Here is a 12,744-nt window from a genome sequence, read left to right as displayed (position 1 = left end):
GCATGAAGTCCATCGCTTCCTTCTTTGGCGCCAAGTGATAGAAGTATTCTTTGCATTGAATAGTACACATCGTAGTGGGTTGGCGCGGTGAAGAAGGAGCCAACTTCCCTGCTGCACTGTGCCTCTGATGCATTGGGTGGCACGTTAAACTCTTTAACGTCGACGTAAAACACCTCGCCTGAATCTCAGCTGCGCGGAAGCTGAAAGGGAACTCAACATTTGAGGATCGAGTTGATTGGACGACCGGCTCCATTCTGTTGATTGGCTGATTTTTAGCGAATCACACGCGCGCTACGGGGCAAGGCCCCCGACCACGACGACCTCCCGCGCGCGGTCACAGACGACTACCTCGACGGATGGTGGCTTGCAGGAGGCTCAATTGCATGCATGTAAACAGGCCTCAAGATGACACGCTGGCTGTTTAGCGACAACGAAGCGTCCAGAGCTCTCGGTGGGTGGATGGTACGTCCTGGGCACATCATTGGCTACATTTTAGCCAATGGCATGCTCGCGAAGCGGTATCGGCCCGTACATGGTGAGGGGGCCACCGTGGGTTTCTCAATTCTGGAAAAGATCGACTTGAAAGCATGGCGATGGAAGCGGAGGCGAAGGACATGCTCGGCGACTGGCTCGTGCGCACCCTGGAGCCGCTGTACGTGGCATGCGAGGACGCGGCCATGACCTCATGCTACGACTAGGTGCGACGCCGACCCCGCGGTGCTCTCCAAGTACGTGCTCGCGCTCGTCCAAAACAACCCGGAAAAGGACGGCCTTCGCGAGACGTGCTTGGCCAAGCTCGACGAATTCCTTGGCGACGAGACGGTCGGGTTCGTCGACCGGCTCTTTACCTCGCTCCGGTCCAAGTCGTATCTTCAGAAGCCGACGCCCGCGGCTGCAGCGCCCTTGCCGCCCGCCGACCAAGATCGCGCGGCCCGGCCACGCGACGGCGAGGAAGAGCTCGACGACCGCCGCGCCAAGCGCACACGCCGGTCGCGCTCGCGGTCCCGTGATCGCGATGCGCGCGACCGCAAGCCCCGTGGCGAGTACGGCGGGCGCTACGAGCCGCCGCACGACGGCCACCGCGACATGATGGGACCTCCCGGCGGTCGGGGCGGGCCCATGCCGCCGCGCGGGCGTCGCTTCGACAACTGGAACAACATGCCGCCGCACATGGCGCCGCAGCAGCCGTGGGGCATGTACCCTCCGCGCCAACAAATGGGCTACCCGCCCCATCCGATGGAGTACGACGGCTTCCACGGCGATCAAAACAACCAGTACAACAACAACGGTCGTCGCAAGGACAACAGTAGCAAGGAGAAGCCCGACCACGAAGCCGCGACGCTCCGCGTCGACAACGTCGACCCCAAGTACATCAACGTCACGAAGCTCTGCGCGCACTTTGGCAAGTTTGGCAACGTGGTCAATGTCCAGATGCGCCCGCAGTTTCGGTGCGCCTTTGTGCAGTTTGCGACACCCGAAATGGCCAAGCGCGCGTTCCACTCGCCCGTCCCCGTCTGCAACAACCGGTTTATCCACGTGCATTTCGCCAAGCACGCGCCCAAAGACCTCGGCGACATCCCGCCCGAGAACGCCGACCCCGAGGCGCGGCGGCAAGAGGTCCTCGAGCAGGGCAAGAAGGTCCTCGAGGAGAAGCGCCAGCTCTTGGAGCAGGACAAGGCGCTTCAGGCCCAGCGCGAAACGCTCATCCAGAACCAGCTCACGCAGTACGAGCTTCTCGTGTCGACGCTCGCGGCGAAGAACATGCTGCCGGATGCCGAGCGTGCCAAGATGGATGCCAAGATCGCCGACCTCAAGGCGCAACTCGCCAACCTGCAGAACCCGCCTCTGCAACGGCTCCAGCAAGAGCTCCAGGCGCTCGAGCAGCAAGAAAAGTCGCTCGGCACCAAGCCGCAGTGGAAGAAGCGCGTGATCGACAACCGGACGCGCTGGGTGCAGCTTACGACGCTGCCCGAAGCCGCGCGCGACAAGAGCGTGCTCGAGCAGCACTTTAGCCCGTACGGCGCGATCGAAGCTGTGGTCGTCGAGGGCGAGACGGCGTTTGTGCAGTTCCAGGAGCGCTTTGCCGGCGAAAAGGTACTGCGATCGCATGGGAGAACGACGAGGCGCCTCATGCTCGAATCTAATTGTAGGCCATGAAGTTTGGACAGACGTACTTGAATACAGCGCTGACGATGGCGTGGAGCGAGCAAGGCCCGGCGCCGACCGAGTCGAGCTCTGCGTAGACACAGCACACTACTTATAGTAATACAGCGAGGAGACCTTTGAATACCATACCATCTCCGATCTTGACGACAGACCAGGATACGAAGAGCAGGAAGAGCATTGGATTCTCGTTGCGACCCCACTCGTGCCCCGGCCCACGACAACGCTGTGCTCCTTCCAACAATACGACGCGAGCCGACCGCTGGCCGTGGCTTGAAGCGTGAGGCTCATACAGTTGGTCGCTTTAGCTCGTATGCAGTATCGAGCGCCATGGCCGCGACGAGCAACGACGCGTTGCAGTCGCCAGCTGCGAGCATGCATCCTCGGTGGCACGTCCAGAGTTCGAGGTGCCGGTTCAGGCGACTCTATCCGGATGCCACCAAGATCGCAATTCACTCAATCCACGTTGAGCAAGTCGGCCACGTGAAGCTGTCTTCATCCTGCACCGTGACTATTACTGTAGCACTAAGATGGGATTTGGCTCACGCATCTACAAGAATCAAGACGTACGCGTACGACCCAAGGGCCACGGACGACCAAGCGCGTGGGAGGTCGACTCTGCGCTGGAAGAGAGCTACACGATGGTTCATCGATTGTCCACATCGTCGCCATGGGCCGTGGCGTCGCCCTGTAGAGCGATCAATGCATGCTGTGCCCTCACCACTGGACCGGCCACTGACGCGTTGAACGTCGCATCGCTGGCGCCGCCATCGGTCGTGCCTCCACGGATCTTTGGCCCGAGTTTGACCAATCCCGAGCGCCGCTGCCAGACAATTCACTTCAACCCTTTCTGTGCACCGGGGCACATGAACCGCACCCTTGGTCGCATCGTCCATCGACGACTGCGACAAGACCAAGATGAACTTATCGATTTGTGTATGTTGTGTCGTTGCAGGCCGCTACGGCTAGCGATACTACTAGTACACTATTGTGCAGAGTTGATGTCCATTCATGCAGCCATGGCCACGCCATCGGCACGACCTAGAGCTCAGATTTCCCACTCGCATTTGCACCGCTGAGATCACAGTGTGAGCGACGTGCCACGGACGAGGTGGCATGCTTCGACGACGAGCGCTCGACACTGGATGCTACTATCGAAGCTACTCCAAGCTCGACTCCAACCTCGATCGACTAAAACACTGAATTCGACTCGACGAGCAATGGCGCGTTGGCCATGAACCATATACAGCTAGAACACCTCGTGTCTGCAGCGTCGGCGGCGCGCGCCAGGTGCTTTCCACGACGCACAGCGCCAAGTGGCGTGTTTTTAGCGACCAGACCCCGGGGCACAATTGACTGCCACTTCGCTGGGTGATCTATACATTGGCCAAGTGTAAATTTTTGTGCGGTCTCGGTCCTTGTTTTGTATTTGCCCCACAGCGCGCAACATCATGTCGGTGGTCTTTGGCGATCAAGAGAAGGAGTCCGACTACGGCTACGTCTACAAGGTGTCCGGCCCGCGTACGCTGCCTCCATGCGCCGGCGCCGATGGCTCATCCTCCTACCTCCGTAGTGGTCATCGCCGAGAACATGCACGGCGCGCCATGTACGAGCTCGTGCGCGTCGGCCATGACAAGCTCGTGGGCGAAATCATCAAGCTCGAGGGCACGAACGCGTCGATCCAGGTCTACGAAGATACCTGTACGTACTAGGACGCGCCCTATCGCGCTGACCATATACACTAGCGGGTTTGACGGTCGGCGATCCCGTCGAGCGCCGTCGCCAGCCGCTCTCGGTCGAGCTCGGCCCTGGCATCGTCGACAACATCTTCGATGGTATCCAGCGCCCGCTCGAGTCGATCGCGAAGCTCAGCCAGGACGTGTACGTCCCGCGCGGTGTCGACGTGCCGTCGCTCAACGCCACCAAGCAGTGGCGCTTCACGCCGCTCAACTTCCGCGAGGGCGACCCGATCTCGGGCGGCGACATCTTCGGCCATGTGCACGAGAACGACATCTTGCACTCGCACAAGATCATGTGCCCGCCCAACGTCTTTGGTACGGTCGTCAAGGTCTACGGCGCCGGCACGGACGGCAACGAGTCGTTTACGCTCCAGGACACGGTCCTCGAAGTCCGCGACGACACGACGGGCAAGACGCACGAGCTCGGTCTCTCGCACTTTTGGCCCGTGCGCAAGCCGCGCCCCGTCGTCGAGAAGCTCGCCGGCAACGTCGCCCTCCAGACGGGCCAGCGTATTATCGACGCGCTCTTCCCGTCCGTGCTCGGCGGCACGTGCGCCGTGCCCGGTGCCTTTGGCTGCGGCAAGACGGTCATTTCGCAGGCGCTCTCGAAGCACTCGAACTCGGACATGATTGTGTACGTCGGTTGCGGCGAGCGCGGCAACGAGATGGCCGAAGTGCTCTGCGACTTCCCGGAGCTCACGATGACGGTCAACAACCAGGAGGTGCCCATCATGAAGCGCACGACGCTCGTCGCCAACACGTCCAACATGCCCGTCGCGGCCCGTGAAGCCAGTATCTACACGGGTATCACGCTCGCCGAGTACTTCCGCGATCAGGGTACGTACGTCCATGCTCCTCCATCCTCTCTCACGCGACACGCTCTTATTAGGTATGAACGTCAGTATGATGGCCGACTCGACGTCGCGCTGGGCCGAAGCGTTGCGTGAAATCTCGGGTCGTCTCGGTGAAATGCCTGCCGACTCGGGGTACCCGGCGTACCTTGGCGCGCGTTTGGCGGCGTTCTACGAGCGCGCCGGTCGCGTCTCGTGCCTCGGGTCGCCGAAGCGCGAGGGCAGTGTGACGGTCGTCGGCGCCGTGTCGCCGCCGGGTGGCGATTTCTCGGACCCGGTCACGGCCGCGACGCTCTCGATCGTGCAGGTGTTCTGGGGCCTCGACAAGAAGCTCGCGCAGCGCAAGCACTTTCCGTCGGTCAACTGGCTCATCTCGTACACCAAGTACATGCGCGTGCTCGAGCCCTTCTTCAACAAGCTCGACCCCGACTACTCCAACTTGCGCACCAAGTGCCAGGAGATTCTCCAGAAGGAAGACAACTTGCAAGAAATCGTGCAGCTCGTCGGGAAGGAGTCGCTCTCGGAGGACCAGAAGGTCGTCATGGAGGTTGCCAAGATCATTCGCGAAGATTTCTTGCAGCAGAACGCGTTCTCGGACTATGACTTTACGTGCCCGCTCGTCAAGTCGGTCGGCATGCTCCGGTCGATTATCCTCTTGCACAACCTGTCGCAGAAGGTGATTGCGGACTCGCCGCCGGACGCGCGCGTGACGTGGGCGCAGATCAAGGTCTCGCTCAACCCTGTCATCCAGAAGATCATCCAGACCAAGTTCCAGCTGCCCAAGCAGCCCGAGGACCAGATGCGCGGCTTCTTCAAGAACCTCGACGACGAAATCGAGGCGGCTTTCCAGTCGCTCTCGGACTAAGCGATCGACGAGTAACAACGGCGACGGTCAATATATCTCCTCCTTGTGTTTTGCTACAGTGCCGAGCTCGTTGAGATGTAATACTACTTTGAGAACGGCGATTGCACTGTGTTGAGCTTGAGAGAGCCTCGACGCACCAGGAGCAGCTTTGCGCAGTCAATCGTGTCGAGCGCGCGCGAAAAGTCGATACAAAAAACTGCTCCTCGTACTGGCGGATCCGGCCGCGCTGTTGGACCGCTTACGGCATTGAGCAGGTGTCCTGAACTACAAAATAGGTAGCAGTACAAGGACGCCTTTCTCCGCCTGCGGGTGATGCTGTCCGGGGTCGATGTTTTGGTCGCCGCTCTCGCCGAGGGCTGCCCTCGAAAGGCTTTGGCTCTGCCGCGACGACACCGAGGCCACGCCAACCACCGCTTCTAGGCGTCCCAGACACCGTCTGTACTTTTTTCAAAGGCCTCGCGACGCTTGGCATGAAGGTCCGCTGCGCGCTTCGGACCAAGACCTACTGCGCTCGCAAGTGGAAAGGGCGGCGTTTTGGTTGTCCCGTACCCATAATAATGAGCATTGGCTTGCTCCCCTCTACGTCTATTACTTGTTGCGCTTGGTCGCCAATGTCGCGTTTTCTTTCTTCGCCACGATCTCTCGCAGAGTATCGGAGGTGGTAATAATTGCACAAGCAACTTCTGACGCGGTGTTTGGCGTGGCCCAAGGTCCCGCCAGCGCCGATGAGATGGATGATCCAGTCAAAGCGCACAAGGCTTCTTGATGGTCATATAGTGCTCGTCTTCTCGACCTCCAAACATTGCGCTCGCGTCGGGCAACACCATGTGCGGCGAGGCTCGGTTGTGGATTTGCAAACTGATCTCGCTGAACAGAGCAAACATTGAAGACGATATAACGACTATGAATTGCGACCGTAGAAAGCAAACGAAATGTCGGCGTTACCACCCCTTCTTCTACTCGCCTTCTAGTAGTAGTAGAGGAGGCAGTCCGTTGGCTCGTCATCTTTTTGGTGCAGTTCCAGCTAACACAAGGTTACAACAAAATGCGGCAGTGATGGCGGCTACCGTTTCCCAGGCGCTGTCACGGAAGCGCGTACAGGTCTTGAGCAAGTCGACGTCTTTCACCACATCGACAAAGTGATGGCTTGCAACGGGGCCTTCTTCACTGTAATGAGCGACGCTCTAGACGACATGCAGCCACGTCGAGTTGATTGACCTAGCAATATGCACCTACCGCGAGGTGGTACCGGTGCACGGCAAGCTGTGTGCCTTTGGAGGTCATGAGCGCGTCCAAATGTAGCACCGTCGGGGCCAGTACTGGCCAATGCCGCTTGACGTTCGACGCCGTCCGAAGCGGGACCTTGAGCGCGAGGATCTTCGGCATGCAGACCACTGTTGTCGTGCTAGTGAGTACCCTGAACCAAGTACAACGGGGGCACTTAAGCGTATGGTTGACTGGTTCAAACATCTACATCAACGTTGATCGCATTGCTTCGGAGAGCGTTGAAACGTACCGACGTGAAAAGGTCCTGCGCATTCAGTGGCGTCTCGGGCTCGGTGTCCTGAGCTGTGAGATCGACTTCCTTACAAGCGATCTCCTCGGTCCATGGAGTGGCAATGGTTGCACTCGGTCTCCTCCAATAGCTTCAACTCTAAGAGTTCGGTGGGCGGCAGGGGCGCACTCTCCAAGTACTCGGACCACTCCTTTTCGGTCCAGTCGCTTTCGACCACTTCCTTCAACATGGCGACCATCTCTTGGGGGAGCGCGTCCAGCAAAGCCAACTTGAACTTGCTCGCGTGATGCGGGTGGCTTCTACAAGACAGGGAATGGGCCCACGGTTCGTTGCAGAGATCGTTCCGCACCCGACGTCGTCGTATCGCTTCGGCGCGACCCGTTGCTCGATCTCCCGCACATGGATGACGCCGCGACCTTGCGCGACACTTTCGACCGACTCGATGGCACACAGGGCTTGGAAAGTGAAGAAGGGAGCTTCTTGGTAGGTTTCGCCACCTATCATGGCCCATCACTGCACCACCTTTTGTCACTCGGCATGTGGGTTTTGCACGCGTCACTTCAAGGGAGTAGCCCTTGGTGATGACGTTTTCCCCAAGACCAGCGAGAGCCGACTCGCACACCCACAGCCAACCGGTTAGCTAAACCGGCTAGCTCAGCCGGCTAACTCAGCCGGCTAGCCGTTTCCTGTCCCTTTCAGACAGTTGCAGGTCTGTCGTCCTACGACAGTCTTGCGCCATCCAGCCGAGCCCCCAAATCGATGCGAGCCACCAATCCCGGCTCCTCAGCTCCGCTAATAAACACCGAGCCTGGTCAGCTCACTTCTTTTTCTGGTTTCTCGACCACAAGTGCTTTCTTGGTGTTCTTGCCCTCGCAACTGGTTATAGCCACCATCCACGCTTCCTCTGCTCCCAACGCCGCGATCCTCGCGGACCAGCTCTCCACGCTCAACTCGTGGGTCGTTGCTGCCGAGATGATCATGACGCAGCACGCTCTTCCGGCTGGCTGCGCCAACGACGCGACGATGGAAGACACGCGCTCCAACCTCGCGGTACGTCTCAAGGCCACCACCAACGAGATCAGTCGGCTCCGTACGTCCACTGCCATGGCTGAGGCCGTCGCCGCGGCTGCTTCTATGGCTCAAGCGCCCGCCAGCGCTGCGACTCCTCTCGCCTCGGACGATGGTACGGTTCCCTCCGACTCTGGTGGTGATGGCTCTGCTCCCGCTCTCGCTCCCGCTTCTACTCCCGTCTCTGCTCCCGACGCGGGTGGTCTCGCGCGCACAGTGACGAACACTGTCTCGTGGCCCGCTCGCAAAGGGAAGATCGGCTCATGGAAGCCCAAGAAGTCCAAGTATCCAGTATACTCGTACCTCCAAGCCTTGGCTTGGAGGTTTGAGTACACTGGGTACTTGGACTTCTTGGGCTTCCATGAGCCGATCTTCCCTTGCCATATACTTCCGTCTTTTATCTACTATGGCCAAGTAAAAAATAGATAAACGATGGATAAAAACGTTTTTTATTATTGGATATTTGAGAAAATACAATTTTTGCAACTGGTCGGGGTTCGATCCCCACTCGAGAGCGGCCTCAACCGGGGAAAAAAGGAGCGCGTCCGTAATATCGGCGGCTTCGTCAAAGACATCCAGCGCACGCAGTAGCTGCGCTTCTTCTTCGTCCTCAACAAGCTCTTCATCGGAAATAGCGTTGTTGTTGTCTGGCGCCGTGAGCTTCAAATCGGCTGGCGCAGTGCGTCACGGCGCATGTACTCGAGGAAGAATGGGACGGGTGAAAAAAGGAGAACGTTGGTCACAGCACGCGACGCACGGCTCGTGGCGCCGTCGATACCCAAGACACACGCCGAGCTTGAGCGGACCTCGGCCAAGACCTGGTCCATGGTGTGGCCGTATGCCTGAGTGAGATATTGGTTGCCGATAGCTACCGGCGCCGGCATGACCCACGCCGGGCGTAGAGAAGCAAAGAAGCGCTCCCAAGCCGGCGTGTCATGCGCTTCGAAGCTCATGCACGACTCGTGCACCGCGATAGCAAACAGCAGCTGCGAGGCTTGTGCTCGGCCACCGTCACGATGTCGGACGTTGCGCCGAGCTGTTGCAAAAACTGCTGCCGAGCATCCAAAGGCGTCGCTTCGTCCTCCGAGTCCTCCAGAACCACGACATCTGGGTCCAGCTCAAATGACATAGACGAAGCAGAAGACAAAGAAAGTGTCGAAGAAGACGGTAGAGACGTCGGGTTAGTCACCTGCGGTGCGGGGCTTGGAGCAGCACCGTGACGCCCAATCGATCAAGGAGCCGCGTCGCAGTTGGCGAGGTGGGTGCGGCAGTTAGTTGTCGAGGCCGAAATATCGCCAGAGCAGTACAAGCACTTCGCGCGCATAGTCTTTGCACTATTGACACCAACCACTGCGCCGACCAAGCCGTGCCAACATCCTGAAGCCGCTACAGTAGCTGACTGTGAAGCCGCTGTCCACCATTTCGTGTTATCCGGTATCTCCGGATAACCAAGCAATGAGGTCACTCGTGTCATCGACGCCTGTGAGAGTGCCACGTCACGAGAACGAGTAAGACAATGTGAAAATATTAAATATGAAAAAGTAGATGAAAACGTTTTTTTAATAGATGAATGAAAACGACTATTGAGAATCTCAATAGTCGCCACAATCGCCGCGAGCTTCCTCGGGAACTCTGGTTGCGTCGGCATCGTGGGCTTGGCGAGGTCATCGATCGTCTTGGTCGGCGCGTCTGTCGAGGACTCCCGTAGCGCCTTCTTCATCTGAAACTATATGACGTGCTTCTTCTTGTCCGACACGTCGGCGACGGAGCTTGAAGAAGCACGTCATAAAGTTCCAGATGAAGAAAGCTTTATTGGAGTCTACTTTCAGTCTACAGTAGCGGGTTGGACGCTGGGTCACCACCACGTTGGCCCGGGTACGAATCCCCGTTAGAGTGGCAAAGCAAGCCGAAACCCGTGGGCCTCTTCAAGCAAACCCGCTTCGTAGACATCAATTTTGGTACTTCCACTCAGCACAGCTGCTCATTGATGGCAACATGCCACTAGCGGCCCAACAGCACGGCCGGATCCGCCGTACGAGGAGCAGTTTTTCATCGACGTTTCGCGCGCGCTCGACACGATTGACTGCGCAAAGCTGCTCCTGGTGCGTCGAGGCTATCTCAAGCTCAACACAGTGCAATCGCAGTTCTCTAAATAGTACTACATCTAAACGAGCACGGCACTGTAGAAAAACACAAGGAGGAGATATATTGACCGTCGCCGTTGTTACTCGTCGATCGCTTATAGTCCGAGAGCGACTGGAAAGCCGCATAAGCGATCGACGAGTAACAACGACGACACTTCGTCAATGCATGCGTTTCAATTCAGCGTGGAAAGGAAGTGATGGAGCCAAATGTCACGAAAATCGATTAACGTTACGTTGGTTTTGAGAGCCCAAGTTCTGTCGTGGATGGAACTCTAATTTCAGTCGCGCGCTCGCGCATCTTCGTCCGCATAGCATTCGCCGTATCGTGTGTGACTTGACGGTGCGTCTTCAAGACAATTGGAGCCGCGATGGAACCGGGCGGTCGTGGATTTTGCATAGCTATAGAGCACGGCTTGCATGTCATGCAGCATGCGGCACCCGCTGTCTGCAGAGGGCTCCGTGTCGCTGCGATCCCAGCAGCGCATCCGTACGAACTCGATGTCCGACCAGGCTACCTGGTTCGGTTCCTGCGCGTGGACCATGCCAAGAAACGTCTTGAGAGTGCGGTAGACGCCTTGCACTTCGACCTTGTCGCCTTGGACGGCGCCGAGGACGTAGACGTTGATGCATCTCGTTACGCGGCAAACGTCAAGGCCCGTGATCAGGAAAAGGGCCCACCGATTGCTACAAGACAGTGAGTACAAGCACCATGGCGATACAAACGTACGCGAGTTCGAGGTGAACAGGGACGATCCAAATGCGGTTGCCAAAGAGCTCACGGCGCGTATACCAGCGCATGGCCCCCGCCTCGTCGATGGGCATGAACGGGGTGAGCACGGAGTAAGCAATCTTAAAGGTAGAGCGCACCGACGCGATGGGTTCGTCGTCCTGAAGCACCCTGCCGTAGACATGAGTCGCGCATTGCACGCCGGACGCCACGTTACATGGTTGCAAAGTTGACGAGCTCCGGGCTGAGGTCTCGGTCTGCATCACCGAGGATGTCCCAGTCCCCGTTGTACAGCAAGATGGTGTTCTCGGTCACAGGGCCCTCCGGGTATATACGCCAGATCGCGTCAGGGTTGGTCATTCTCGAACGCTTTTCGGCTTGTGTGGACGAGTTACATCCGGCTGGGGTTGCACTACAACTGGAGAGGGGGTAATAAAATAATAAAATAAGATTAATCCGACCACTTGACATTTCTATGCATTTTTTTGCGAAACGCCGGTCGGCGACAGAAATGTGTTGAATGTTGTATGGAATAATTCAATGAAATGGAGGACACGGGCAGCTGGGTGGTGAATCAACGGACTGCATCAGCGATCGCCACGCACGGCACATCGGGCATGTTATCTTTTGGCGTCTCCCGCGACGCTAATTGGTTAAAACGCTCCAATCATCGCTGTGGATCAGCTTTTCCGCTTTTTCTGCATTAACATGTGGGCTGCGATTTGCGGCTGCGATGACCTGGCGTGCAGACGACGTAGAAGCTCTCGTCTACGATGCTACAAGTACTTACTATGTGGGCAAGATAGGAGGATGTCTTGATATGCATCATCCTGTGCTTGCGCTTCTGTGTAGATACAGGCCATGCCGGCCGTGGTATGGACCGGTGCTCGCTATTAATAGTGATCGATGCGGTTCAATCCTTGGCCACGAAACCTGATGTACCCATCTTGCTCCATCTTTGTGGCAGGCGAATGGGCCAAAAGATTCGACCCGTTTGAGTTGCCACACTCTGATTATAGCCGCGATATATTTTATTTACATCCTGATCGCGTTAGGGTCGATTCAGAGTAACTCTGGGCCAGCGGCTTTTGAAATCACCAGATGCTGTGCAGAGTAACTTACAGCGACTCTCGGACATTGAGGTGCGGCTCTCGGCTGCTGGCCAACAGATGGTCTAAACCATTGCTGATTGGCCAGTTTGAACTTCCCTCCAGGTCAGCGACTCCGGGATCACGCTAGCTCTGATGCATGTCATTGGTAGAAACTCATTTTTAGGTCGCATTGATTGGCAGTTTAAAATTATTGTTTTGATTGGCTGAAAAGCTAGCCGCCACCAGGGGCCAATAGTGGAGTTTAATACAGTTTTTACAGTGAAGCAGGCACTTGAATGAAACACATAATATGCTCTCTATATAGCCGGATGATGTTTAAATCAGTCATAAAAACGTAGTGTTTTATACTTGGTGGTAGGGCGTGCTTGAAGGATGATGAGCATGCGTGCGGCGGCGGCGACGAGGCGGCGACGACACGCCTTCCCAAGAGCGCTTTACCTCAGGCAGGGTGGTGGACGCATCCGCATAGATAGATCCGCCCTCCAACTACGATAGCAACTACGGATATCGCTATTCTCTTGGCGCGCGTCATGCTCAGCACACTGTCAAAGAGACGACG

At 57.4% G+C, this 12,744-nt stretch overlaps 3 protein-coding genes across 3 annotated transcripts; 2 read left to right on the top strand and 1 right to left on the bottom strand.

Annotated features, from left to right (window-relative positions):
- The first annotated feature begins 572 nt into the window (after positions 1-572).
- SPRG_12252 (hypothetical protein) lies at positions 573-2,292 on the top strand. The gene is made up of 3 exons (XM_012351896.1): positions 573-652; positions 699-2,094; positions 2,151-2,292. The coding sequence occupies exons 1-3, from the start codon at positions 588-590 to the stop codon at positions 2,241-2,243; spliced, it is 1,554 nt and encodes a 517-aa protein (XP_012207286.1). The 5' UTR covers positions 573-587; the 3' UTR covers positions 2,244-2,292.
- A 1,322-nt stretch (positions 2,293-3,614) lies between these two features.
- On the top strand, positions 3,615-5,661 carry SPRG_12251 (V-type proton ATPase catalytic subunit A; the record flags this gene model as incomplete). Its single annotated transcript, XM_012351895.1, has 3 exons — positions 3,615-3,864; positions 3,909-4,739; positions 4,792-5,661. 3 exons carry the CDS (start codon positions 3,615-3,617, stop codon positions 5,616-5,618), a joined length of 1,908 nt encoding a protein of 635 aa, XP_012207285.1. The 3' UTR covers positions 5,619-5,661.
- A 924-nt stretch (positions 5,662-6,585) lies between these two features.
- Positions 6,586-11,433, bottom strand: SPRG_12250 (hypothetical protein; the record flags this gene model as incomplete). The annotated part of the gene is made up of 13 exons (XM_012351894.1): positions 6,586-6,642; positions 6,686-6,802; positions 6,855-7,023; positions 7,060-7,088; positions 7,135-7,218; positions 8,728-8,873; positions 8,960-9,020; positions 9,075-9,161; positions 9,212-9,292; positions 9,809-9,928; positions 10,862-11,030; positions 11,074-11,244; positions 11,291-11,433. The coding sequence occupies 13 exons, from the start codon at positions 11,431-11,433 to the stop codon at positions 6,586-6,588; spliced, it is 1,434 nt and encodes a 477-aa protein (XP_012207284.1).
- Positions 11,434-12,744: the final 1,311 nt, after the last annotated feature.

The sequence above is a fragment of the Saprolegnia parasitica genome, assembly GCF_000151545.1.
Source record: "Saprolegnia parasitica CBS 223.65 unplaced genomic scaffold supercont2.88, whole genome shotgun sequence".
NCBI lineage: Eukaryota > Oomycota > Saprolegniomycetes > Saprolegniales > Saprolegniaceae > Saprolegnia > Saprolegnia parasitica.
The sequence above is the reverse complement of the archived record's forward strand: the minus strand, read 5'-3'. Positions and strand labels throughout refer to the sequence as shown.

What these genes read in the sequence shown, in the direction of transcription:
- SPRG_12252 (XM_012351896.1), top strand. Translation starts at nt 588, where the DNA reads ATGGCGATGGAAGCGGAGGCGAAGGACATGCTCGGCGACTGGCTCGTG. An exon ending in GTGCGCACCCTGGAGCCGCT is followed by an intron (nt 653 to 698) that starts GTACGTGGCATG and finishes TGCTACGACTAG; the next exon opens with GTGCGACGCCGACCCCGCGG. An exon ending in AGCGCTTTGCCGGCGAAAAG is followed by an intron (nt 2,095 to 2,150) that starts GTACTGCGATCG and finishes ATCTAATTGTAG; the next exon opens with GCCATGAAGTTTGGACAGAC.